General features: G+C 40.6%; 1 protein-coding gene across 6 annotated transcripts in view; it reads left to right on the forward strand.

The window, feature by feature from the left end:
- NCOR1 (nuclear receptor corepressor 1) overlaps positions 1 to 27,834 on the forward strand; it is a 57,460-nt gene that overhangs the window by 21,169 nt on the left and 8,457 nt on the right. For 5 of the 6 annotated variants that reach the window (XM_074557145.1, XM_074557144.1, XM_074557147.1 and 2 more), the window contains exons 7-36: positions 872 to 928; positions 1,370 to 1,422; positions 2,145 to 2,211; positions 2,593 to 2,765; positions 4,665 to 4,755; positions 5,256 to 5,434; positions 5,888 to 5,942; positions 6,141 to 6,242; positions 11,078 to 11,208; positions 11,677 to 11,894; positions 13,506 to 13,568; positions 13,903 to 14,042; positions 14,750 to 14,876; positions 15,546 to 16,101; positions 16,788 to 16,917; positions 17,184 to 17,379; positions 17,926 to 18,096; positions 18,267 to 18,427; positions 18,805 to 18,925; positions 19,029 to 19,130; positions 19,616 to 19,713; positions 20,582 to 20,750; positions 21,172 to 21,312; positions 22,550 to 22,633; positions 23,113 to 23,369; positions 23,473 to 23,833; positions 24,340 to 24,564; positions 25,731 to 25,940; positions 26,593 to 26,742; positions 27,266 to 27,439. In XM_074557145.1, coding sequence (XP_074413246.1) covers positions 872 to 928; positions 1,370 to 1,422; positions 2,145 to 2,211; positions 2,593 to 2,765; positions 4,665 to 4,755; positions 5,256 to 5,434; positions 5,888 to 5,942; positions 6,141 to 6,242; positions 11,078 to 11,208; positions 11,677 to 11,894; positions 13,506 to 13,568; positions 13,903 to 14,042; positions 14,750 to 14,876; positions 15,546 to 16,101; positions 16,788 to 16,917; positions 17,184 to 17,379; positions 17,926 to 18,096; positions 18,267 to 18,427; positions 18,805 to 18,925; positions 19,029 to 19,130; positions 19,616 to 19,713; positions 20,582 to 20,750; positions 21,172 to 21,312; positions 22,550 to 22,633; positions 23,113 to 23,369; positions 23,473 to 23,833; positions 24,340 to 24,564; positions 25,731 to 25,940; positions 26,593 to 26,742; positions 27,266 to 27,439 — 4,762 coding nt within the window. Of the gene's footprint in view, positions 1 to 871; positions 929 to 1,369; positions 1,423 to 2,144; positions 2,212 to 2,592; positions 2,766 to 4,664; positions 4,756 to 5,255; positions 5,435 to 5,887; positions 5,943 to 6,140; positions 6,243 to 9,507; positions 9,894 to 11,077; positions 11,209 to 11,676; positions 11,895 to 13,505; positions 13,569 to 13,902; positions 14,043 to 14,749; positions 14,877 to 15,545; positions 16,102 to 16,787; positions 16,918 to 17,183; positions 17,380 to 17,925; positions 18,097 to 18,266; positions 18,428 to 18,804; positions 18,926 to 19,028; positions 19,131 to 19,615; positions 19,714 to 20,581; positions 20,751 to 21,171; positions 21,313 to 22,549; positions 22,634 to 23,112; positions 23,370 to 23,472; positions 23,834 to 24,339; positions 24,565 to 25,730; positions 25,941 to 26,592; positions 26,743 to 27,265; positions 27,440 to 27,834 lie in introns of those variants that run through there. The other variant, XM_074557148.1, reaches the window with a different exon arrangement.

Genomic DNA, 27,834 nt, shown 5'->3' on the forward strand with positions numbered 1-27,834 from the left:
TTTGTGCCTTCTTTATAAACTCTGACTTCTGGCACTTCATATCTGTTCATTTATCCAAATCTTAAGTAGTAATATGTGGGTGAATTATGAGCTTGTGTTGTTTAAGTGGTGAGAAAAGTTCAGGAGCTCAGTAATATTGCCAACAGTAACAGCAAAAATGCTTCCTGCCTTTTTTTCCCATGGTAGTTTGAGATTAGGGAGTCAGATATCTGGGGGTTTTGTAAGTATTGTGATCTTCTGTGAGAGTGCTATATGTTTGTTTAATTTCCCAATTTTGTTCTGTAGTTTAGAGGAACAGCTAACTTCTATTACAATAGGTTGGGGGTTTTTTTAGGAATTAAAAACCCCCTGCAAAACAATGCTAGATTTTGTACAGTACAACTGTGTCCCAAGAATTCAAGCATGCAAGGAGGGGTCAGAATTATTTTGTGGTTTTCACTTGGTTTGAATGAAGGACCTTTGACACACTTTGTGTGTTTATGTACTCATGGATTCACACTCCCTGATTTGGCAATTGGAGAATTTTAGTCTCTTAATTCCATTTTTCAAAACTAAGTGTACTTTATTTTACTGGACACCTTTATTCCTTTTTATAATTATTTGCTGTATTATGAAATGCATGGTTTTTTGAACTGCAGAGGTCAGTTTCTGCTTTTATGCTCTATCAGCTTCCAGACTGGGAGATCAGAGTCACTACTAAACAATTCAGGTACAGGTTTCTTTATTTGCTGAGGCAACATTGCAGAAGTAGGTTAAGAAGGATCTTGTGTGTTCAGGCAGGGGTTTAGCAGAGAACATAGAGTTCAGATCCACATTTGACATGAACTTCAGAGGATTTACTCAGACTATACCAAAAAAATCTTATTTGCAGAAAAAAGCAGAAGAAGCTCACAAGATTTTTGAAGGTCTTGGTCCAAAAGTTGAATTGGTAAGTTGTGGAATTCATTTTTTTTTCTTTTGTACTATTTTCTGTGGTGCCAGTTGCTCTAATTCTGTTGTGCTGAACAGCTGTGGTTCTGTATGTATAGAAGAAATGTGTGTCTAAATGCATTGGTGGATTGGGGCTTGAGTGAGTTCATTTGCCATGTAAGTGTGATTTTTAAAGTAGATTTTAATCTATTTGAGAGAACAGTTGGAAGTATGAAGAAATGAAGTACTGTTATATACCCAAGTAGTTATAATCCAATTTTAAATAATGAAATTTGTGCTTTCTGCTGAATAACTTGTAGTCCCTTCAGCTCTGCTGCATCTCAGATCATTGAGTGCACTGTTCTCAGAATACTAAAATATTGTTAAATGTGGTGCATACACATTTACAGTTCCATGCATTGCCAAGTGCTGAGTGTTCCTTTCTCATCCCAAATTGCAGCCACTTTACAACCAACCCTCAGACACCAAGGTCTACCATGAAAACATCAAAACGTGAGTGCTTTAATTCCCTCTCATTGTCCCATTCTGGGGGTCTGGACTTGAACATTCCCTGACATTTTTCATTGCTGTGGGATGTGTGAGGTTAAACCATAATTAAAAGCTTCCAGTCCATGTGACTTTCTGATTTCTTTTTGTAAAACATTTCTGCAAGGTGTGCATTGTATGTGCTGAAGGCAGAGGGAAGCTCTGGCTTTCCATCTTCATTGAAAGACAAAAATAAATAATAAACATTAAGTTGGCTGTCCTTTAAAAACTTCTCTTAAAAAAAGTAATTCTTGCTCCACTTTATCAAATAGATTTGTATAGCACTTCCAAAGTACTTATTTCTTGAATAATATATTGGAAAATTTAGCTTTAGGGCTGAATTGAAAAGGCTTTTCCCCCATAAAAGCATAATAGCTTAAACCAATTTTTTTTTTTCATTTTAACATATTATTTCTCTTGTGGTTAAAGAAAGCACCTGCCTTGAAATTGGAACATTTTGTGTCTCAATTGCTTGTTCCAGCCATCTTCAAGAATCTCCTCTCTGAAATAATAGAGTATTAGGTGATTTAGGTATCTCAACTTCATTGGGAATTTTTCCTATTTTTTACCCTGAAACTGTTATTCATAATAAAGATCTGGCACCTGGAATTGAGATGGGTTTTGCTGAGTAGTTTTGAAGTGATGGCTTTTATATAGTTCACTTTTTTCCCCCTAATTTTGTTCTCCAGAAACCAGGTGATGAGGAAAAAGCTGATCCTGTTCTTTAAAAGAAGGAACCATGCAAGAAAACAACGGGTAAGAGCACCATGGTTTTCTAAAAGGAGCATGTGGCTGGTTTTCTGTCTGGACCCTTGTTTTACATTTGCAAATATACTAATTAGGAAAATAAGACCTTAAGCTAAAACAAGTGTGGGATATTTTTGGAAGGGAGTAATGACAATTACCAAATACCACTAGGATGTGTAAAGCTAAGAAATAGTGAATAATATTAAAAATCTCAATTTTTCTATCCACTTCCTCACCTTCTCTGTGCTGGAAATTTGGCATAAGTCATCTTTAGCATGGCAGGGACTGGAGCAGGAAAAATCTGTGCAGTCCAGAAGCCTGTCCATGAGAGAGGTACTGATCACTTGGTGTGTTTTGCTTAGTTCAAGGTTTGCTTTTGGAATTTAACAGGAGCAGAAAATCTGTCAACGTTATGATCAGCTGATGGAGGCGTGGGAGAAGAAAGTGGACAGGATAGAAAATAATCCACGCAGGAAAGCCAAGGAGAGCAAAACACGGGAGTACTATGAGAAACAATTCCCAGAAATCAGGAAGCAGAGAGAACAGCAAGAAAGATTCCAAAGGTATTCCTGGAGATTTGAAATATTCCTGCAAAATATCTCTTCAGCCTTAAGTTTTACAATTATTTATAATAAAATTAGTTAATTTAATGGTTAAGTTTTATGTTCATGACTTTATTGCTTTGTGTCACAGAGTATAAAGTGAAATGTCCTTCCCTTTGTTCACTGTGTTTCCATGGCATTGAGCTCAAGTTTCACTTCCCATCCTAAGGATCCCCATGACTTTATCTGTCCACTGTCACAAATGTCCCCTTTGCTGTCCCTCCCCTGCAGTGCCATCCTCATCCCTGGTGTCTCAGGCTGGGGTGATGGCACAGGGCTCCTTTCCCATGGCCCTTTGCACACCTGCTGTCAAACCCCACATTTTCCAGAAGGAACACAGGAAAAGGACCGGTTAGCAGAGGCTGCTTAGGTCGTGGTGTCAGTGAGATGAGGAGAGTTGAGCTGCTCAAAAAGAGTTTTGTGGAGTTCTGAAGGCAGCTGGAGCATCAGCTTCCCATCAGCCTGCTCATTTTGGGCACACACCCCAATTTACACTGGTATTTTTCTATCACTGTCTGTGTTACTCCTCTGTTTCATAATCCCTGTATTCATTAGCCTCCACACTTAAAAACCATTTATCTTCTTAATTAACAGTTTGACTGATCTTTTATTGTACTTGCCAGGTAATTTTATTCCAGACAGTTTTGCATTTTAAAATATTCAAGGTGTGACAATTAAGGCCCTATTATTTAATTTTAATCTATCAGACATTTGTAAGATGGAAACTACAAGGAATCTTCAAAGGAATGAAATGCACTTCACTTGAGAGTTCACCTTGCAGTGCTGCAGGTAGAGAGATAGGATTTAAATTAGAATTAGGTCAAGTTTGATTCAGTTGTGTTGAAATCTGTTTATCTGATGTTCGAAATCATTTCAATACACCTTGGAGAGTTCAAGCCCCATAAAGATTTAATCTCATCTCTTGTAACCATCTGTCTGCATCACCTTTTTGTCATAAAACATGGGGAAAGAAGAGACTTTGCAATATACTGTGAAGGCTGCACAATTTTTTGGAATCAAGAAAAGAAAGTAAACTGTTAGAATGGGAACAGCACTTATACATAAGAAGTTTCACTTCAAGAATATTTCATGTCTTTGTAATTGCAAACCACTTGGGGAAGGGTCATCTCTTTACATTATATTTACATCTGTAAAATAATGGCCTCTCTGTCTATAGCTGTGCTCTAAGCCATGTAAAAATGAAGGTTTTTTTCCTCAGATTTTGTGCAAATGGATGAATTCAGTAAAATCTTTGAGGTATTTTATCTCTCCATTTAGTAGTGATTTTTACCTCTGAAATGCTTTTTGACCCACATGCTGTAGTATATATTTTTAATTCCTAAGGGTAAAGATCACAAGGTGAAAAATTCTTCCAAATTACAGCTCTCCTCCCCATCAATTCACAGGTGGAAAATTTTGTTTTGTTGTAACAAATCTCCATGCTGTATTAGTAACTTGACCAAATTGATAAAAGGCAAATTTAGTGTGGTTTCCTTAAAAAAACAAAAAAGATTTCTCTTTCAAGGTGTATCAGTTGTACTAATTAAGGGGCTATTTCTGTGCCACTGATGAACATTTCTTGTGCTCAGCAGAAGCAAATTCATTTATCTGCAGCCCCTACTTTGCAGTGGGGTTGGTGGTGACGCTTTTTTTGTTCCCTTTCTGCTGAGCTTTGCAAACTCTCTGTGAAGCCAAGCAGGACATGACAGAGTTTGTGCTCTGACTCTCCTTAAGAAAGACCAGCCCTAGCTGATTTGGGAGACTGCTAACAGCATTGTAAAGCATTTTGGAGGTTGTTGTGGTGTACAAAAGCTGCAGATAGAGGTGATTTCCACTTTATCTTTTTTCCTGTTGTTTCAGAGTTGGCCAAAGAGGGGCTGGCCTTTCAGCAACCATTGCCAGAAGTGAGCACGAGATTTCAGAAATCATCGATGGGCTCTCTGAGCAGGAGGTGAGCCTGGTGCTTGTGCTTTGCTGGAGAAGCACAGCCAATAAATCTCCTTTCACTGGCAGTGCAAGGTGTTTTGTAGAGGGTTTGTTTCATTGAGAAGAGAAAGCTCTTCTCTCTTGAAGAGAATCTGTGTGAAGTGTGGCTTGAAGCAGATCTTACAAACACTTTTCTTTTGAGGGTTTTGCTTTCTAATTGTATCTGCCCTAGATTTTTCTCTTGTGGCTGTTCATTGCAGGCTTGCTGCAACCTAGTTTTTTACAGCTGTAACAAACATGTGAAAACTCTTCCTTTTCTCAAACCCTCCATTATTTTGGTGTTTCACCAGTTGTGACACTATTTCCTTTAGCTGCCCAGAAGCGTTCATTGCAATAGTGACAACTTCTGCAAGAGAACTTCCAAGCTGCCTGTGAACGTGGAGCTTGAAGAGCTGTGTAATTCAAGAACTGTAAACATCAGTAGCAGCATTTTGGGTGTTCTTTACTTTGCCTTTTGTTCTGCAGAATAACGAGAAGCAGATGCGGCAGCTCTCTGTCATCCCTCCCATGATGTTCGATGCCGAGCAGAGAAGGGTGAAGTTCATCAACATGAACGGGCTCATGGAGGATCCCATGAAGGTCTATAAGGACAGGCAGTTCATGAATGTCTGGACAGACCATGAGAAGGAGATTTTTAAGGAAAAGTAATGGCCTTTCTTATCTGTTCTTTTTATGGCATTGAAATGACAGAATAACAGTTGAATGTCCAACCCCATAAAGCTAAATCAGGAATGCTGAAGCCTTTGTGCAATAATATTTGAAAATGTTCTTCATTGGCTGTCATGAACATTGCAAAAGTTTTAGACTATTTTTCATCTGGGTGTGCTCACATGCATTTAGTCCTTAAATGCCAAATTTTCTCAAAAGTTCTTTAGTTCTGTGCTAAGATTAAAATGAGAACTGTAGATAAGGAATTTCATTTTATCATTTTCAGTGCTCAGTTCTAAATTTGCACAATCTGAAAACTGGGCTTTTTAGGCTAATTTCATTTGTGTAAATGAAGGGCTTGCTGATGGAACAGATTGTTTGCTAGATTGTTTTGCTTGTTGGATGATGGATTGTGTTGTTAAACTGAAATAATTTCTGATTTGTTAAAGGTTTGTCCAACATCCCAAGAACTTTGGTCTAATTGCTTCCTACTTGGAACGAAAGGTAAGGCATTTTTTGATATAAACATAACTTAGGATGAGATCCCTAACTTTCCAAGATAATAATAAATTATATTTTATATATATAATATAAAGAAACTTTAGTCTGGGGGCTGAATAGTTTTAAGTGTTTGAAGAAATTAAAAACTCAAATCTTTTCATTAGGAGTAAACCCTACTTTCTCCTGCTTTTTTCACTTTAGAATGTTCCTGACTGTGTATTATATTATTATTTGACCAAGAAAAATGAAAATTATAAAGCCCTTGTGCGAAGGAATTATGGCAAACGCAGAGGAAGAAACCAGGTACATTGAATTTATTCATCACTTGGGTATTGTTATTTTATTGCTTCATATTTACAACTGTTTCATTATCTGAGATAGCAACATATTTTAACCATTGAGGGGAAATAATTATTTTTCCTTTATTGTATTGTTGCTCTTTTAAAATTTAAGGGATCCTGACCTCAAGGGTGTTGTTGATTAGTTTGGTTTTAATTCTCTGAAATATCTTCTTCCTTTGCACATTTCTTACTTGGTTTAATATGACATTTCATTTTCTTTGAGGAGTCTGCCACAGATATTGAGGTTGAATCCATCCCTAAATCCTATGTTGGAGCCAAGAGAAATTAGGTTTAGCATGTGACTTGCAGTGGAAAATATATAATCAGTTCATAATGTCAGTGTTTGTCAAAAAGCAGAAATTAATAGTGGTCTTTATTTGGTGGTCAGGCTGAAAGTCAAAGTGGAACTTCAGAGCCAGAAGAGACCAATTTAATGCATGTGAATAAAAAATCCTGCTGATTCAGGAAGTGTTCTTTTGGAAGTCTTCAGAGATGAAAAGAACAGCATTTTATGTACCAAAAGCTTCTAAATACATGTGCTGGGCTAGCAGGGTTAATGTGTGGGTATTGAGAAACCTGAAAAAAATAACCCTGAAACTCTGGGACTGCACAGCTCTGCTCTGCAAGCCAGTAAATATTGCACTGAAATACACAATGAACGTTCTCTAGGAGTCCCAGCAAAAGGATATTTTTGATATAAAATTGTTGCAAACAGCTTCAGCTGAGGAGTGGATCCTGTTCAGTAGAAACAGCCATGGGCTCGTGCTTCTGTGGTGCTTTTGTACTTGAACCTTTGGAATGATGGGCTGGTGTTCTGCCAGGGGAGTCCTGTCATGGCAGAGCACCTTGGCTGTACCCCACAAATGATGGATTGCTGAGGATAAGGGCATTGTCATTGTGCACAGGATTTCACAGAGCTTCTGCTCTGATGGGAGAAATCACTGGAAATCATTTCAGTTTTTATTGAAGTTAGAGGGGAGACGACCCACCTTGCGTTGGTCAGCCATCGACTCTACTTTATTCATCAATCAGGCACCTTTTATAACAGTGTTAATTCACTTCATGCATATTGCAAAATCTGAGCTCACAACAGGTCAGAGATAACACACTAACCCCTCCTTATGTTTCCAATACCAAGATTTGGGTTCTCAAAATTATTCTTGCTTTCCCAAAACAGCCAAAGATAGAACATCTACTTGTTATGAGAAAGCTGCTTGAGAACTCTGATGTGCAAGGCTCTCAAGGCCTTCATGTTTGTCACTTTTACCTGTAATTAAAAATAACTTGAGAACTTCTGCTGTTCACAGAAACAGGCTGTGAGAACCTGCTCCTCACAGCTGCCTTCTAGGCCATCTCTGAAAAAATCTCCAACAAATTTTGCCAGGACTTCTGTTAGAATTTCTAAGCCTTATAATCCTTTTTAATAGGAGGGGTTACTGCTGTTGGAGTAGTGACTGGGGAAGGATTGCAGTTAAAGTCTGGGTGTGTGGCAAATGAAAAGAAGATGGAAATCAATGTGGACAGTCACTGTGTGGAGGCAGTGCTGCCTTTTGGAGTGTAAGATGAGGTTGGTGTGGCCATGGAAGTGTCACATGGCCAGGGTGCCTTTGCTGGGTGCTCTCCTGAGGGGTGAGGAGACAGAACTGGCTCAGCCCAGTGCAGTGGAACTGGAGATTCTGAGATATTTAGAAAGTCATTACTGTATATTTAAATGTCTTTTCCACATTGTCAGACTTCACAATACTGGAAATGTTAGAATTCAAAATTTGGATGGACTTTTCTATCCATAAATGCTTGCTTACCTTGGATAATGTATATAGAACAGAAAGATTTTAATTCCAGCTTTAGACACAAGGGCATGGATTTGCTTGGTGAGCTCAGCCCAAGGTGCTCTGCCTGACTTTGTGCCTGCTCCTGTGAGTGCTGATTTATATGTGAGTAACTGAATACATCAGCTGGAGCACTGAGGGTTTGTTCAGCTCAGATTACTTGCTCTTGGAATTGAGGCAGAGTTGTACTCTGTAATTGCTGGTTGTTGATCCAAGTGCTGCAGCAGATCCCTAAACTTTGGGCAAGGCTGGCCAGGCTTCATGTGTGCTCTGGGAGGGATGCAAGAAAGTGCCAGGATTTTAGCTCTGGAGAGGGTTGAGCTGGACTTGCCAACTCAAGGAAATACTCTCAGCACTCTAAAAGGGAAATTTTACCACTTCTGGAAGTTTGAATTCAGAAGTATTGCAGTTAGCATGTGAATAGTAAAGAACTACATGGTACAAAAAAAAAAAAAAGTATTTATAATTTTATTAATTATTAATTAGCAACATCTATAACAGCTAGTAAAAAGAACTTGAGAGGGCTGAACTGCCTGGCTTGCCAGAACTTTATCTTCCAGTTGCAGAAAACAGCTCACTCCTTCCCCCTCCCATGCCCCAGCTTTGTTTGAAGCTGATATTTTTCATATCTCTCAGTAGCAACTTGAAACTTTCTTGCTGATTGGCAAACACAAGTCATGTAAGATTTATGAGGTGCTCCAGGATGGGCTTAAGCCAATAACAGGTGCTTCAGCTTAAACTCTTAATAGTTCATATATTTTTGTAAATTAGAAGGCGAGCAAGTGGAATATTGCAGTGGAGGAGATATTAATCATGGTAAGGACGTGGAAGTCCTTCAGAGAATGCAGTGAGCACAGCTTGGCTCAGGTTTCAGTGTGGGGGTTCCACATGACAGAAACTGAGTGCTGGATCAAGGATGTGAAGAAGGCGAATAAAATTCTGATGTGTGTTTGTCCTCAAATAGGTCTGGAAAGGGCTTTTTATAAAATTATATAAAACAGTTTATATATTATATAAATTATGTATTATATAATATATAAACAGTTTATATATTATAAAACAGTTCTTTCTAGAACTGTTCTAGAGTGTCACAGGGGCAACTGAACAAATGTGTCTTAAACCAAAGCTTGTCAAATGTAGAGTAAGTTTTTAACACATAATTGAGAGAAAGCCATGGCTGCACTGTGTTTTAAATTGCCTATCCCTGGAAATGTTCAGGACTTGGAGCAGCCTGGTCTGCTGAGAGATGTCCCTGCCCATGGCAGGGGGTTTGGAATTGGATGATCTTTAAGGTCCCTTGAAACCCAAACCACCCTATGATTCTGTGATTCCAGAGAATTCCTTAAACACCTCATTGAAAGAAGGTTTCTTTGAGTGAAGTTTGAAGTGACTGTGGTGGCCCAGCAGCACTCGGGGCTGGCTGTGTCCCTGCAGGGTGTGTGGCTGGCAGCAGGTGGGAGGCAGTGATGTGAGCAGGCAGAAATTCAGGCTGTGTGTGACGGGGATCACCTCTGGTGACTCCGGGCAGATTAGAAGGTGCTGTGTGAGAGGGGCAGCGCTGCTGCAGGAGCTTAAGTGGCAGAATGACACCATTTCCTGGAATAAACACGTTGCTGGGTCAGGCAGCCTCTGCTAAGGAGCTCTGGGATGGGGCTGCTGGGTGGGTTCTGCCCTTTTGAGCCGTGCCCTGAGCTCAAGCCCATCCCCTTGTGTGGACAGTAAAAGTTTCAATCAGCAGATGAATGTGCAGGAACGTCGCTGACCGAGGCTTCGACTCCTTCAAGGTTTGTGTTTATGCACTGATTCTGCAGCTTAAATACAGTTATGGGTAACAGAGAACCAACCAAGTGATGTTAACTTGTCCTACTAAGAACAGGATTGTCAACAACTATTTTCTAAATAGATTATATGTAAAATAATTTTCTTTAATTTTTTTAAATGCAGTTTTAACTCCTTGTTTTCAGGTCAGTCTCTGTACAAGGTGGAAATAATTTATCTTAGCATGCCTCTGACATCTTTCTTGAAGGAAGTCTTTGCATAATCAATAACCAGCACCTTAATTGCTAATAATTTGCAGCAAGATGATAGTGGTTAGTGTTTAGAGTTTCTGCTCCAGTTCACATTATAAAATGTCAAAACCAAGTCAGTTTGTGACTATTTCTAGCCTCAGTTTAGTTAGTGAAACAGTGACACCTGCTGCTGCACTCATAGGGAAGTTGCTTCCTCTGTGAAAAAGAAAAGCTATTTTGGGGAATTTTTTAGTAGACTGTAAAATCTGAGTTCATGAAGTGCTAGAACAGCAATCTTGTAATTCTCTGTCCTTGTCTTGTTATTCTCTGTCCTTGTGTTTCCATGAATTGCCAAATGTACTCTGGGTATCTGTTTGAGACAAGCACAGTGCTTGTAAAACTGTCATCTCAGCAGAGGAAAGAGCTTTTGTTGGTTCTTTTAATAATTCTTTCTGTAAACTCACTGGAAATGTAAGTCTAAAAATTCCCAAGCCAATTTTTTAAACAATTATATGTCTTAAATATTAACAACAGTTCTGACAAAGCCTGATAACTTTCGTGCTCCAAGACCTTCTGCTCCCCAGTTGTAAGATCATGTTTCACTATAAAATGCACAAAGTTAAAAATAAAACTTGAGAGGAGCAACACCCTCACTACATGGGTCAAATCTCTCTAAGCACTTTTAAATTCAGCTGTTCATTTTTAGTGGGACACACAGCAGTGTGTGGTTGTACACAACCACCTCCATGCTCATGCTGCAGAAACCTCCTGTACTTCCATGCCATTTATATGATACAAAGCAGAGTTATTCTGTTCTTATGCTGACCACTGTGCAGTGCCAGTAACTTAAAATATTATCAAGTGGGAAGTAAGGCAGCACCAGTTTTTGTGCTGCTCTGAGGACAAGATGCTGCACCTATGTGTGATCAAATGTTCATCTAAATCTTATTTCATTTCAGCAACAGATTGCTCGTCCTTCTCAAGAAGAAAAGGTAGAAGAAAAAGTAGAAGAGGAAAAATCAGACAAATCAGAAAAAAAAGAGGAGGAAAAGAAAGATGAGGAGGAGAAGGATGAGAAGGAAGAATCTAAGTAAGTGTGTATGTGCTGAAATGCATGAATTGACCCTAGACTGCAGGTTTTGGCAAGGATCAGAACAGGATTTGCATTGGCCTGCCAGTGAAATCTGAGCTGAAAACTATTCCTTTTGTGTATGAAACAATTTTTTTGGACATACAAATTTCTCTGTCTTGTTGAGCTCATCAGATCAGTGGAAAAAGTAATGGAATTATTATTTTACACATGTTATAATTTCCATGTCTTGTTGATTTGGGCTTTTCTCATATATTCTATCACACATGGAGTATTCATCTTTTCTTTGAACTTGACAAAATCTGTGTCACTGTCTGGCAGCTGGAAGTTGTGGGCAATAAGTGAATTCTGTTTCACTAAAGGCATCCTTTGGGTTTATGGAGTTTTGTTTGTGTCCGTTGATAATCAGGAATATCTGCTCACAATGGCTCTCTGAATGTGACTGAATTCTATTTTACCTATTCCCAGAGAGAATACCAAAGAAAAGGACAAAACTGAAGCTGCAGCAGAGGAAACAGAGGAGAGGGAGCAGGCAGCTCCTCGGGGCCGGAAAACCGCCAACAGCCAAGGGCGGCGTAAGGGCAGAATCACCAGGTCAATGACAAATGAGGCTGCACAGGCAAATGCTGCTGCAGCTGCAGCCACTGAAGAGCCACCACCACCTCTGCCACCCCCACCAGAACCTTGTGAGTAGCATTTCCAGCACTCCCAGCTGCTGCAGGCTCCTCACTGACACTGCAGTGCACTTCTGTTTTCCTGGTTAATATTCCAGCTTTATTCTTAGCCCTGCTTATAATTTTGTGACTGTGTGGAACTGCCAAACTTCCCAAGTGTAACTTCATGAATAGTGCATGTGCAATCAGCTGACTGTTAGAATGATGTGAGGGGAGAAAAGGCAGCTCAGCCTTTGTGTGGTAGCACCTTGTCTCCCTGGGCAGGTTCATGATGGGGCTGCAGAGATCCAGGTGACACAGATTCACTCACAGGCTGCAGCTCACTGAGGATGCTGTTAAATAATTGCCCTGATATTTGAGTACTTCAGGGAGTTTCATAAGCTGAAATAGATCTTGGCAAGTTGTTGTTTCTGCATTAGATGGCAAGAGGCTTTTTTTTAAATGAAATGTTACTTTCTTGGCTGCTGTGATTAAAAAAGACGACGCAGTCTCTGAGTGTATTTTGGAAAAAGCTGACCTACTTTGTGTTGATGCAGAAATACCAGAATATCTTGTGGCTGGTAAATAATTATCCAGGATGGCAGGGCAAGTTGTGGTTTTTTCTTGTGGTGCTCTGCAGTGGCAAAATTTGTTGCTCCTCATGCTTCAGTTGGGTAGTTACAGGCAGCTGCTATTCTAGAGCTTGTAACTACTCTTCTGTTACTCAGATGTTCTGCCTATAAAGAACAAAGTGAGTTCATCAGGTCTTGTATAACTGTAAACAACAGAGATTGTGAGAAACATTCTTGCTCCATTGATACAGTGAGGTTTTATAAGTCTGAAGCAATAGTGAGTTTTGCTTTTGTTTTATTTTTAAACCATTTTTGCAGGGTTTTCTGAAAAACCTAGAATAGTTTTTCAGTGGATCAGATACTTTACAGTATCCTATTTTTGTGGTTTGTTAATGGAAGCTGTTGCAGGGTCTTTGTTACATGCTGTGTGTAATGGCAGATTTTATAGAGAGGAAATGGAGGCTGGTGCAGCTCAGTGCTGTTCAGAAATTTAAACAGAATGATACAAAATCCAGGGGAGTGAATGAAAAGCACTAAAAGCACTTTGTATTGAATCATACTCATGTTTCCTGCTTACTTTTACTGGGTTTTTTGTTTTCTTTTCTTTTTGTCCATTTATCCAGTTGGAGACTCAGTTAATACAGGAACAGTAGATTTTATGACAGCCACTAACCAATAAATAACCATTCCAGCAGTGAGACAGCACTGAACTAGCTTAGAGCATGTTGGATTGCTGATTTTAGTAGCTGATGGTAATTACTGACATTTTAAATACAATTTTAGTGATAAATGCATCTAAGTTACTTACAAATCTTCCTTGACAGAGAATTAATCCCAGTTTTGTAGGCAGAATAGTTTTGAAAAGTTTTCTCTGCTGAGCTTTTGGTGGTTCCTTGTGTATCTCTGACTTGGTTTAATGGAGATTGAGTGCTTCCCTCTGACAAGAGAGCTTTCCCCAGTGGCCTGAGCAAGCCATAATGTAAATAGATTTCTGGACTATGGGATGCATAATTGGTGCCATGATAATGAATCCTGGTCTTTTCTCTGCTCAGTGTCTTTGTTTCTCCTTCAGCTTCTACAGAGCCTGTGGAGACATCCCGCTGGACAGAAGAAGAAATGGAAGTTGCTAAGAAAGGTAAACCTTGTAAAGCCTTTGATTTCCTTCTGGATACTTGCATTTACAAAATTTCAAGGATTCACTGAATCACTGAATATATTTGCTGTGACTTTTGCCAACATATGCTGATTTGAAAATTGCTGTTGGTTTTTTTGTAAAAAAAGAAAAAGCAAGCAGGTTTAACAGACAAAATCATCGTTTGTTGACTCTTTTCCTGTGGGTTACTTAGAACTGTTTGGACAGCAGTATTTCTCTATCTTACCTTCCCATAGACATTGTTGTTCCATTTATTGAGGCTTGGATAGCTGAGTTATTGATCACAGTAAATATTGGTTCTTTTATGTCTGACCAGGTTTGGTGGAACACGGGCGAAACTGGGCAGCGATTGCCAAAATGGTTGGGACGAAAAGTGAAGCTCAGTGTAAGAACTTCTACTTCAACTACAAAAGGAGACACAACCTGGACAGTCTCCTCCAGCAGCACAAACAGAAGGTGAGTGCTGTGGACATTGAGAAGAAAACTTGGGTTATTTCTGAAGTGATGCATCACACTTCACTAAGGCTGTTTTGCAATCTCCACTGATTTCCTTTTCTACTTGTTTTTATGTTGTGACATAAATCTCTACAAAGGGTGGCCAAGGCTCACTGACCTGTGACAGTAACCACATCTTGCTTTAAAATGCAAGAGAAGGTTTTGTACTGGGTAAAACACTTGAGGCTGAAGAGTTCTTCAGTGCTCTGGAAGCCACGTTCCTCACCAGTGCACGAGCAGCTGTAGCTGTGCAACAGCTCCTTGAGACACAGCAGGCACTGACCTTACCAACCAGGGCAGGACAGGTGGCAGAAGTCCAGGAACTGAAGGTCTGGGGGCATTGAAAGTAGAATGTTGTGTGTTGGAATCCTCTAAGCTGCAGTGCTGCCTTGGTCTTCTCTCACTGAGGTGAAGAACATCAGGGTCTGTTTGCTGCAATTGTTCTGTTCTCCCCCAAACTTGCTGTGAGACCATGACTGGTTCCCAAGCTTGGTTTTGGTCAGGAGCAGCAAAAGTTGGCCTGAAGTTGGAAAAGTGTCCCCTTGTGAATGACTGTGCTGAATAGAGACTCTCTGTCCTTCATTTCCACCTCAGATTGGTAAATGGGAATGTGTAAAAGGCAATAATTGTGAATTTTCAGTACATTGTCAATGCTGTGTCTTCCTCAGTCTTCGCGAAGGCCCCGAGAGGAGCGAGATGTGTCCCAGTGTGAGAGCGTGGCTTCCACTGTGTCAGCTCAGGAGGATGAGGACATTGAAGCATCTAATGAAGAAGAGAACCCAGAAGACAGTGAAGGTAACTTTTCTGGGGAGGGAACTGGTGTGTGCACAGAAAGGAGCCCATGGTTTGTGCTAATCATATGCTCAGAAAGCTGTGTTCCACTTCATGGTGGTGTTGTTGTTGTTGTTCAAATGCTCTTTCAGTTGAGTTTCAGCGACTTGAACTCACTCAAGGGGATGCAGCATTTTTAGAATTTAGCAGCCTAAAGATGTTTTCTGCTTAGTATTTTGAGATGCTTTGATTATGCTGTCATCTGGAGTGCTGAAACAAGTTGAATCAAATAAATGTAACCTTTGGTAGTCAGTAGTCTCAGTAAAGCTTCAGACAAGCAAATTCAAGTGGGTTTTTTTGTTGTTGTTGTTGTGGGTTTTTTAATATATATTTTTTGGTTGCAACTGCTTATTTATAGACACTCACAACATCAGTCAGTCTTGGCTGGTCTTTTGTAGAGCAAAAGGCAATAGAATTCATAAACAATGAATGAGAGAAGATGACTAAGTGTTGGTTTTGAGTAGTTGGTATTTTTTAGTTGCAGTGTTCCTGTAACTCAGCCAATTGTCCATTTCTATAATAAGTCAAAATTGTTGTTGCAGACGGATTGGTTAAAACTGATGGATCCTTACTGCACCCAGTTTTTCAGAATTCATTAATTCAACCTTCCATGGCAAAACATTTTTTCCCCAGGTGCTGAAAATAGTTCTGATACAGAAAGTGCTCCATCTCCAACTCCAGCAGAACCTGCTAAACCAACTGAAGAAACTCCATCTGAGCCTGCTGCTCCAAAAGTAACCACTGAGGCCCCAGCAGAGCAGGAATCTGCCATCAAACCTGCAGCCAGCACATCTCCCTCCTTACCAGCCCAAAGTGTAACAGCAGCTGAAACTCAGAACCCTGAGCCCCAGGTGAAGGAAGAAATAAACCCTGAGGCTGAGGAGCCTATGGAGGTGGACAGTAGGAGCCATTCAGCTGAAGCTAAGCCCGTGATTACTCTTCCAGTTCATACCAAAGTAGAACCTGTAGAGACTGAAATGAGGCTACCAGAGAATATTCAAGTGAAAATTGAGAGTGATACCAAAGAGAGAGAGATGGAGAAACCCAAGGAAAAGTCAGAACCGGAGGAAATGGACTACAGCCTGTCCCAGCCAGTGACTGCAGCCAGACCAGAGTCCCATTCAGATAATGACTCCAGTGCCACCTGCAGTGCTGATGAGGAAGTTGATGGAGAGCCTGACAGGCAGGGGTGAGTAGAGCTTTGGATGGACAATCTCTGGAGCTGGTTCTCTTTTGGGAGTGGCTGACACCACTGAGGGTATTTGAAGTCCTTTCAGTGTTCTGTTGGTGCAGTTCCTGTGGCACTGGAGCCAGTGCCCCCCTCCCTCTCAGTGGTTTAATATACACACAGTGCCAGGGATAGATGTTTAAATGTCAAAAGTATCCAGTGTCATGGAGTGCATGTGGGCTTTGGGAGAGTGCAGGTGATGGTGTTTGTGCACTCCCTTGCCTCTTCAAACATCATCTTTCCACAAATGTCTTAGCCCTCCATGTGAAATCATTTTATTGTAGGCTACTGTTTATTTTCTGCGCACTAAATACATGTAGTCCTTCCTACCCTTTGTGTTTTTCCAAAGTATTCTCTAGAAAGAAGGTTGCATTGATGTAAGTACTGCACACATAAATTTCTGATGTGGGAGATTCTGAGCTCATATTTTGGTATTTCTGTGTATTATGAAAATGTAGCAGCATCTGTTGCGTCTTCTACCATATGTGCTGTGGGACAAAACACAACATGGTTCTGACTTTCCAGCTCTTGGTCCAGTTTGATAATTGTGTTGGTTTTTTGAATTTAAGAGTTGTGGCTGTACATTTTTTAAGATGTATAGTCTTGCTACTTTTGGTAATATTTTTCCCTTCTATCTCTTTTTCCAGTATCTTCAGCAGGGAGTCAAAGCCCTCACTGTTAAATCCCACTGGGTCAATCCTGGTATCATCCACAATAAAGCAAGGGCAGATGGACCTGCAACAGCTTCACCACCGAGCTGCTGTCATCCCACCTATGGTATGGGCATTTTTCAGTGCTGTTTGAAGGAGTGTTTGTTACCCCTTAATCTAGTCAGGAAGAAAAATGTTAAACAAATGAAGAAAGACATGATTTGCTTTATTATTGTATTTTTCAGGGGGAAGGTAGGTTAAGTACAACCAAGTAGCTTAAAACCATTGTGAACCTTTTGGAACACCCAGACTGCAGGGGGTGGCTGAGCTCCACAGCTCCTCCAGGCAGTGCCTCTGAGGGTGTCCCTGGCATTGTCCCCTTGCTGTCCCCAGGTTTCCTGCAGCCCCTGCTCTGTCCCTGTGGGCACCCCAGTCAGTGGTTATGCCCTGTACCAGAGGCACATCAAGGCCATGCACGAGTCAGCCCTGCTGGAGGAGCAGCGGCAGCGCCAGGAGCAGCTGGACATGGAATATCGGAGTGCTGTGAGCCCCTGTGGCACCTCCAAGAGCCCCAGTGTGGAGTGGGAAGGTTGGTGTTCCCTCAGCTGTGCTTTGTGTCTGTGTGTTACACTGCTGCTCGTTGGAGAGTGGCAGTTTAGTGTGATAAGGAACTGATAATGAACTTGCTGGAAGGGACCTGCCCCCTCTGCTGCACTTACTGTTGAACAGCTGCCTTGTTGCCCCTTTATGTTAAGGCAGAAAACTTTTTCCAGTTGGGTCAAACCCAAAAATGAGTTGTTCCTACAGAGAAAGATGGAGCATGAGGGTGAGAAGAGCAGATGATTCTGTTCTAGGGGAGGCCTTTCCAGAAGCTTAAGGTGTAGGTGGGAGTATGTACTCCATGCAGTAAAACATTCATCTTAACTGTGCTCATGCATGGACACTGAGCACTGAAACAGGGCACAAAAGTTTGCTGGAACACATTAATACTTCTTTTTAATTGCACTGTTTGTAGCTGATGGGTGTGTCTGGCATTGGAGTAGTCCCTTCTTTAAAACTGTGCTGTGAATTGGACCTTTTGACTCCAGTTTCTAACCCAGGGTTCTTCTCTTTCTGATTACTTCAACCCTCCCAGGAAAACCAGTGGCCTATATGCCTTATGCTGAGGTCAAGAGAATAGAACAGGAAGCACAAGTGCAAAATGCAGCCACAAGGTCAGCATCACCCTACAGGTTATCTCCAAGAGAAGTCAATAAAGCCTCTCCCCAGCCCGAGATGAATGCAGCTCGCTACAGTGTCCCTCCAGGTAAAGATCTGGAGCACCAAATTATTCTCTAAACACTCTGAGTTAATAGAAGGAAGATAATTTTCTGTGTGCATGTGAATAGGTGCTCAGTGTTTTTCTAGCCCAGTGGGGCTGTACTGTGTTATTTCTGTTCACACTGCAGTGTTTAATGTACAATTTTTCCCCTCAAGTTCTCCAGCCAGCCCCTCACCAGGTGATAACCAATATTCCTGAAGGAGTTCGCCTGCCCACAACCAGACCCACCAGACCTCCACCACCTCTCATTCCATCCTCCAAAACCAGTGTGCCATCAGAAAAACCTTCCTTCATCATGGGAGGCTCAATCTCACAAGTAAGAGAATTACTATTTGAAAATCTGTCTTATATTAATTTTTTTTGCCCTTTCTCCAATCTTCAGCTTTTTGTACTCATTTATGGAGTCACAGCATTAACCCTTAAGACCTACCTGTACATATCATTCTAAAAGTCCAAAGGAGCTTTAGAAATGGAACATTTACCCACATTTAAGGGCATGGATATCCAGTTTAGGTGACCTGCATCTCCAAACTACCAGTGGCACTCCACTCCTGCTGCTCTGTGCTTTGGGACATGGCAGTGGGGCACTGTAGCAGTTCCAGATAGGATCACAGTAGTTTTAGCATTCTCCTTTAAAGAGAGATGTGACTCCTCATTCCAGGAACAAGAATTAACATCTATTTGTTGTTTCAGGGAACACCTGGCACTTATTTAACATCCCACAGTCAAGCTTCCTACGCCCAAGAAACTGCAAAGCCATCAGTGGGTTCAATATCCCTTGGGCTGCCAAGGCAGCAAGAGTCAGCCAAATCTGGTAAGGAAAGAAAAGCTGACATGTCTTATACAGACTATTTAATGATCCATAATTAAAGAAAATTTAAAAACCTCAACCTTTTTCTCTTTCTTCTCCTCAATAGCTTCTCTGCCCTATATCAAGCAAGAAGAATTCTCACCCAGAAGCCAGAATTCCCAACCTGAGGGACTCCTGGTCAGGGCACAGCATGAAAGTGTGGTGAGAGGTAAAGAAAGTCACACAGATTAAAAAACTCTTGTCAGAGCCTGAGAAAACCAAGAGAATTAACTGCTGAAGTGTTATTTTAAAGTATTCTATGATTATATAAGAATCATAAGACTACAGGGTTAATTTGTTCCCTGTTTTCCAAAACATGTGTATTTGTAGCTGGCTCCTCCTGTCTGCATGGCTCACTTCAAAATATTTGTTATGAGCCATGCCAATTTTGAAGTAAAACTGCTCACTGCAGTGAATTCATCAAAAGAAAATAAATCAACTGCTGTAAGTTAATGCTATAAAATACTTACAGTCTGTAAAAGGCTATGTTAAAAGAGGAAATAACCTAACTGCCTCATTTGCCAGCTGTTAAATTGAAATTTCCCCTGTATTTTAATGTAAACTAACAGTTCTCAATAGAATTTTTGATTATTTCAAATTGAGTGGATATTTTTTTATTCTCTGATTTATCAGGATGTCTTTATTTCAAATCAGGTACCACAACAATACAGGAGGGGAGCATAACACGAGGAACTCCAACCAATAAAGTTTCAGTTGAGACCATTCCTTCTTTGAGAGGCTCCATAACTCAGGTATTTTACCTTTCACTGCTGGGAAGGCTGTAGCAAAACAGATCATCATCTTCAGACTATCACTGTGAATGTATTTGCATGTCTGAAAAAGTAAATTATTATCACAGGATAAGAACTGCCTTGGGAAAGGAGCTTCCAATCCAATCAGATGTTCAGACCCCACTACTGCTGAAGTCAGCATTACCATGATTTCATCTTCATATATATGAGTTTACAAATAAATAATACCAGACCCTTTGATAAACCTAACTGAGGGCAACTTTCCTGAAAATTGCATCACACCTGAGTTCAAATATTCAAACCAAATGTAACCAGTCTTGTGCAGATTCTTTTAAATCTAAGAAGGGAAATTCAGGCCTTTTGTCTTATTTCAAATGCTGTTGTTTTGATTGGTTTGGCATCCCTTTGTAACCAGTCTCATGTAGATTCTATTTAAATCCAAGAAGGGAAAATCAGCCTTTTTGTTCCTACCATTTTCAATGCTGCTGTTTTGGTTGGTTTGGCATCCCTGTACAGAGAACAATCTGCTTTGAGATGAGAGGAGGAGGTTTCATTGCTTTGGACAGAAATAAAACCTAATGGCACCATGTGGTATATGTTATCTTCCCTCCAAATGGTATTTATAGGTTAAATGTTCTAGGTTGTAAATACACAGGTAATATTGTTTAACAAGATAACCTAAATATGAGTGAGATTATTTCTGCTAAGTGTCTATAACACAAGCAGAAGTTTAAGCCATACTTGATAAGTTAGTTAGTATTATAGACCCAAGAATTTTTTTTGGTTTTGTTGTATTTCCCCTTCACTCCCCCTGCTCTGTGAAGCCTCAGAGGCTGTGAATTGATTGCTGTGCTGGCTTTGCTCTCAGGGTACCCCAGCTCTGGCCCAGCCCGGCATCGCCGCCGACGCGCTGCTGAAGGGAACCATCACCCGCCTGGCCACCGAGGACAGCAGCCCCGAGAAGTGCAGGGAGGAGGCCTCAGCCAAGGGCCATGTCATTTATGAAGGCAAAAGTGGGCATATTCTGTCTTATGATGGTGAGTCTTTGTGTATTCTACTTGATCACAGTCAGGTTCTGCTGTGATAACCCATAGCTGAAGTGTTTCTGCTTCCAAGCAGATGCGTGTTTAAAATATAGTTCAGCTCTTCCTTTGCCATTTATTTCCTATCTGTCATTAAATTGTATTGTGAAAGGGTAAATAAAATTACCCTTATTAAAATAAAACTAAATGTATCACATAACTTTAAACTTGAATGAAATATTGATAAATGAGTAACTTAACAAGTACTTTTTTGACAAACTATAAAGCATCCTTCTAAGACTGATATTTAATGTTATAATATTATATTGAAGATGTGTTGTTTAAATATTAATGACTTGTGGTCTCATTAATGTAATATTCATGTGTCCTTTTTGTTGTCCACATTTCCTGACCACACTCTTGTACATTTTGCCAGCTATTAAAAATGTCCGTGAAGGAACAAGGAGTCCCAGAACTGCTCATGAAATTGGTTTAAAGAGAACCTATGACACAATGGAAGGAAATATAAAGCAGGGGATGTCTCTGAGGGAGTCTCCAGGGTCTGCACCACTGGAAGGTAAAAACACTGCTTGCAAGATGTTTTATGCATTGATGTAAGAGCATTTAGAGTTTTCTTAGGGTGCAGGCTAACAGGGAAGTTAGATTTAAATCACACTAATGACCAAATCCATGCAATAGCACTGCAGTTAGAGCATGGTGGAAACAGGACTGGAGTAGATCCCAGTTTTCTTTTCTGTTTTACCACAGCTGCTGCTACTGCAGGTGGCATTTCCAGCTCTCAGCACATCTGACAGATGTCCCTGGCTCTGCACAATCCCAGGGATCCTGTGGAGCTCAAACACTGGGTCACACCAGCACAGCCTCTGCCACACCCTTTGGTTAAATATTAATATCACACTGCCCTGACCTTTTGCATTCCTGCAAAAAACCTCTTTGAACTGCAGGATCCTGCTTCAGGGCATCCCTAGTGCTGTGGTGTTTTAATAAACTGTAATCAAACAAAGCCTGCAGAGGCCAAGGCAGGTCATTTATATAACTTTTCAGATTGTTTTGTGAAAATACAAACACAAGAAAATGTTTCCTACCTCAACCATGGAGCCTGGCTCCTTAAACATTTTGTCCCATTTTTTTGGATAGCCCTTGGAGACTATTTTGTGGACATGTCCATCCAATGGACCAAGGTGAATGTGAGGTTTGTAGGCTGCACACAGAAATCCAGTGTTGCCTCTAAGTTGCTGCTCTGGTACTTCCATGCTTTGTCTCATCAGTGACACATTTTCTGTTTTCAAACTGAAAAATTTTGAGTGTTTTAAGCACTTTTAGATTCTTGCTGTAGGCACAGTAAATTCATCTCTTCCCCAATGATTCAGTATGAACTTTGATAATTTGGAGCACGCTGAGGCATATTTTGGAATTTTTTTCTCTTGGTTCCACTTCCCACCATGAGCACCTTTCTTTCTAGGCAGGGAAAGTGGAGTGTGAGAAAAGCAGTGTCTGCTTTTGAAACAAAGGTTAAGCTTAATTATAAAAAGCACCTCCTGTTTTCTAAATATGTTAAAACTTGCAACTATGCAACAGCACAAATATTTGAACTGAAAGATTATTTTTTTAGGGCAGGAGGTGTTTATAACATGTTGCAGCAATGCCTGGCATACTGAGGCTTGGCCCTCTGGGCACTGCCAGGGTACAGATACCATCTCTCATGTGTGAGAAGGAGGGGGTTTGTTGGTTTGGAGGTTGGGTTTTTTTTAACACTTGTTTAATTCCCTAAATTATTTTCATTTTAATTTTAGGTTTAATCTGCCGAGCGCTGCCTCGGGGGAGCCCACACGCTGAACTAAAGGAGAGAACAGTTTTGTCTGGCTCTATAATGCAAGGTGAGGTATTGCAGGCTAAGAAAGGGGAGCATTAATTAATCCTCAAAAATCTGGATTTCTGAACCTTAAAGCTCTTATTAACTGTGGGAGCTGTGTTAAAGGTGGAGCTTATTTTATGAAAAGTTTTCAGAGCATAAATCAGCAGCTTTTTGATATGCTGTGTTCAAAGCTAGTGTGTAAACATAGATTTTATTTCTTATTGGAAAATAGACTTTTTAATATGAATACTTGGTAATCAGCACTTTTGAAAAAATGAACAGATTTATTTCTTTTGTTTCAGCACCTGAAATAACAGAAGGTTTTCTGTAGTATATTTTTCAGTATTATTTTTGTGATGATTTTTTTAGACTTTGAGTATCTTACCACAGACTACAGCAAACCAAAGCTTCACTGTTATATATAATTAATTACTCTGCTTATGAAGAAAAAAACCTAGCAGCTATTATTACCATTCATGTGACTTTTTCTTTCTATAAAAGGCACGCCAAGGGCAACAGCTGAAAGTTTTGAAGAAGGTTTGAAGTACCCCAAGCAGATCAAGAGGGAGTCACCTCCCATCAGGACGTTTGAAGGAGCCATCACCAAGGGCAAGCCCTACGATGGGGTCACCACCATAAAGGAGATGGGGCGCTCCATCCACGAGATCCCCAGGCAGGACCTCCTAAGCCAAGAGAGTCGCAAAACTCCTGAAATGGTGCAGACAAGCAGGCCAATCATAGAAGGCTCCATATCTCAGGTAAATACACAAAACACTGTTACACACACAGGAGTCAACCAGCTCAGGCTGTGTGAGATTATTCCACAACATCACCTTAACCTGAACTTTTCCTCCTCTTCAGGGCACACCCATAAAATATGAAAGCAACTCTGGCCAGTCTGCCATCAAACACAATGTAAAATCTTTAATCACTGGACCAAGCAAGCTGCCCCGGGGAATGCCTCAGCTGGAAATGGTGCCAGAAAACGTGAAGGTGGTGGAGCGAGGAAAATACGAAGATGTGAAGACCGGGGATGCCGTGCGGTCCCGTCACACGTCCGTAGTCAGCTCTGGTCCCTCTGTTCTCAGGTCAACCCTTCATGAAACTCCCAAATCACAGCTGAGCCCTGGGATTTATGATGATACAAATGCTCGGAGGACACCTGTGAACTATCAGAGTCCCATGTCCAGGAGTTCACCCATGATGAATAGAGTTAGTGAGGGTATGTCATTCCTGTCCACAGTCAGACAAATGGTTTTATTATTTGATTGTTTTATTTACTCCATTCTTCTTTATTTTATTCTAGTGGCTTGTCTTAAGTTGGAAGTTGGCTAGAATGAATTTTAGAAAGCTGTAAGCTGTTAATTGAAATAAGGAAATGAAAATCTGCCATAATAGAAGAGGGAAGTGGGAATGGAATTCAGTCTCAATTTGCATTTGATTATGGATCACACTGAAAGTTGTATCTATAAGGATAATGTTTTAAGGGCAGAAGCTATTCCTGATTTTAAAATGTCTAGATGAGGAAGATGTTTTAGTGAAGTGTAAACAATCTTAGTTTTAAAGTACAATTCTTTCAGCAGAAGTCTTTTGTGATATAAAATATTCTCTGTGCTTTGTTGTATTGCAGTAATTGAAAATGTTCCTTGGGAACCAGTGTATTTTTACAGTTAAATTTTCAATAGAGAAATAAGCATTTTATTAACTTGGGTTTTTCATTGCTTTTAGCTGGAGTATCTTCTGGGAAGTCAACAAATCATGAAAGGAAGAACACACTCACTCCAACACAGAGGGAGAGTGTGCCAGCAAAATCTCCAGTGCCAGGGGTTGATCCTGTAGTGGCTCACAGCCCTTTTGACCCTCACCACAGAGGAGCAACTCCTGAAGTCTACAGGGGTCACCTCCCTCCCCATTTAGATCCTGCTATGCCATTTCACAGGGCTCTGGATCCTGGTAAATACATTTGTGTTGGCTTTTTTTAGTTTTAAAAATACTGTGAGCTTTGATATACAGAAAGGATACCTTTATAAGGCAGTTGTTAATGGCCAGATATCATTTATAAAGATATAAGTATTTACTGCTATGATTTGATATCAGTTTAGTGGTGATTTAATATCTAACCAAGATACCTAAATTAGTATTTTATAATGTTGTAACTTCCCTTCAGAGCTGCCAACTTACTTCTGTTTGGTTTAAAAGTTCACAGTATTTATAGAAAAGCATTCATGGAATGCTTTTATTAAAAGCCTTCAGGAAAGCTTTACAAAGAAGGATGTGGAAGAGGCTAGAGAATTAAAGTGTAATTCTATATAATTATATATAGACTTATATATTCTATATAAGTCCTCTGTTCAAGACTGATTATTTTCACTGGAGGATTATCAGGTGATATTAAATACAGTGACTTCCTTTTAACCTATCCCTCAGTTTACTTATGTGAGGTATTTTCCAAGTTCTTTAGCTGTTTCAGCCTTTTTCATTTTCAGAATTTCAGGATTTATAGTTCTATTAAAGTCATCTCTCTAATCTGGATTGTTTAGCACTTTCAGTGTGCATGTAGTTCAGAAATTCAGTAAAACACCAGTATTAAAACACTATTTTCACTCATTTGCCACCAACTAGAGAGGCTTAATAGCACCTCTATGGAAGCTTTACAGACACCTTGTGGTGGTGTTCACAGGGGTCTCAGGACAAGGGAAGAGATGAGAATCTTGGCTCCATGTTTCAGAAGGCTGATTTATTATTATATAATTATATAATTATATATTAAAACTATGCTAAAATAATAAAAGAAAGGATTTCATCAGAAGGCCAGCAAGGATAGACAAGGAATGATGATAAAATCTTGTGACTGACCAGGGAGTCAGAGACAGCTGGACTGTGATTGGCCATTAATTAAAAACAACCACATGAGACCAATCTCAGATGCACCTGTTGCATTCCACAGCAGCAGATAATCAGTGTTTACATTTCCTTTCTGAGGCCTCTCAGCTTCTCAGGAGAAAAGATCCTAATGAAAGGATTTTCATAAAATATGTCCGTGACAACAGCTGAACGTTTTATTCAATCCAGCATCATCCTGCTTCCTAAATGCCCCTTTTTCCCTCTGTCACCCTCAGCTGCTGCTGCTTACCTGTTCCAAAGGCAGCTGTCCCCCACGCCGGGGTACCCCAGCCAGTACCAGCTGTACGCCATGGAGAACACGCGCCAGACCATCCTCAACGACTACATCACCTCCCAGCAGATGCAGGTCAACCTGCGGCCCGATGTCACCAGGGGCTTGTCCCCCAGGGAGCAAACTCTGGCACTCCCTTATGCAGGAGCACGAGGTGGGCCTGCCTCTCTTTCTGTCATCCTCTCAAAAAGTGGGGTTTGGCTGTGCCACCTGTGGTTTGGATGCACTCGTGTAAGGCCGTGTGTATAAATGTGTTTTGTGATCGTGGATGTCTCACAGCTCATTTGGAAACTGCCTTTTGTGGAAAGGAAAAGCACCTCTATAATCAATATTTTTAAGGAGAAGTCTCTGAGAGTTACTGGTGTTCAAGAACCAGATTGTTTTCTACTCGTATATACTGATGATCAGAACCATATTTAGCTCACCATCAAACTTCAGAAAATAGAATTATATCAAAATGATAACTTATTCAAAAGGAATATAAAGGCAACAGCCAGAAGTGTAATGTTTGTGATAATGTGGTTTTTTTTTATTTTTTGGGTAATACCCAAAATTGCTAAAAGATGAGATTATTGAGTGGAAGTGAAGTGCATTTTCCCAAAGGACAATTAAAGGGAGTGCTACAAATGCAAATTCTGATATTTTGTGTTCCTAAATTGCTGATTGGCAGATCTAAGAGAGTATAAACAGCTGGAATATAGCTCTACACTTGCCTTATTGTTGTATTTTCTCCACCAAACATTCACTGCTGACTGTGCAGACCATGTCCTGGAGTGGCCATTCTCACGTGTGTCATGTCCTGACAGGAATCATTGACCTGAACAATATGGCCCCCACTATCTTAGTGCCTCATCCTGGAGGAACCAGCACCCCACCCATGGAGAGAATCACGTACATCCCTGGCACCCAGCTCACCTTCCCTCCCAGGCCTTACAACCCTGCTTCTCTGTCACCAGGTAAGAGCTCTCATGGCTTGGTGATGGCTTTCATTGTCTGACATGCTGAGGGAATTGACCATCTTTATTCACCTTTCATTAATGCCATCTTTTGATGTTTTCTCAGGAGATGCTTTTTGCATGCACCTCTCACTTGGATAGCAAAGGGGCTTTCATGATATCCTGTGTAGTTGCAGTAGAAGCACTGTCAAATTGTGAATTTGTCTCATTCTGTCAGGTCTTTATTTGTAGTAATTTGATTATAATTCACTAACCCCACTCTACATGTGTTGAAGGGTAGAATTGGGGTCTAGAAGCTGTAACTTTATAGAACCACTTTAGTAAAAGGCTTTTGAGCCTTCCACTGTCACTGTGTGTTAAGCTTTTGTCTTCCTAGATAAGTGAATAATCTTGAGTGGAATTAAAATGTATTTGGGAAATTTTGCTGTAAGCGTATGGCAAAATATATAGGCAAGGTTTACATTGCCATGCTTCACTTAAGTAAATTTCTTTGCTCCTTCATTTTACCCTGTGGACCTTCCAGGACACCCCACACACCTGGCAGCTTCTGCAGCTGCAAATGCTGAAAGGGAACGGGAAAGGGAGAGGGAGAAGGAGCGGGAAAGGGAGAGGGAACGTGAACGAGAGCGGGAAAGAGAACGGGAACGAGAGAGGGAGAGAATCACCTCAGTCCCCGCTGAACTTTATCTCCGACCAGGTGAGGGCACTTGGATACTCTTGGATCATTTGTCTTGTACACTGTAACTGCTCATTTTCTGCAGTTATTGTTAGCAAATACTATTTACAGTTTGCTTTTACTCTGCACTTTAGGCAGGTTCCTGTTGCCCAGCAGTTCTGGTCATAATTGCAACTTCTGCAACTTTCTCTCAAAGCGATGTAGCACCCAAAGAGGAGTGAATCCTCATTGTCACTGGCACAGCTTGCATGTCATTTAGAGCACTGTGAACTGATTTAAATGATTTAACTGATTTAAATCCACATCCAGAGTGGTGGAGACAGCTGGGAAGGGATGTGGAGGAGGCAGCATTGACACATAGTCCTGCATTGTTATAAGAGTATCCAGAGTGGTGGAGACAGCTGGGAAGGGAGGTG

The sequence above is a fragment of the Zonotrichia albicollis genome, chromosome 22, assembly GCF_047830755.1.
Source record: "Zonotrichia albicollis isolate bZonAlb1 chromosome 22, bZonAlb1.hap1, whole genome shotgun sequence".
Classification (NCBI taxonomy): Eukaryota; Metazoa; Chordata; class Aves; order Passeriformes; family Passerellidae; genus Zonotrichia; species Zonotrichia albicollis.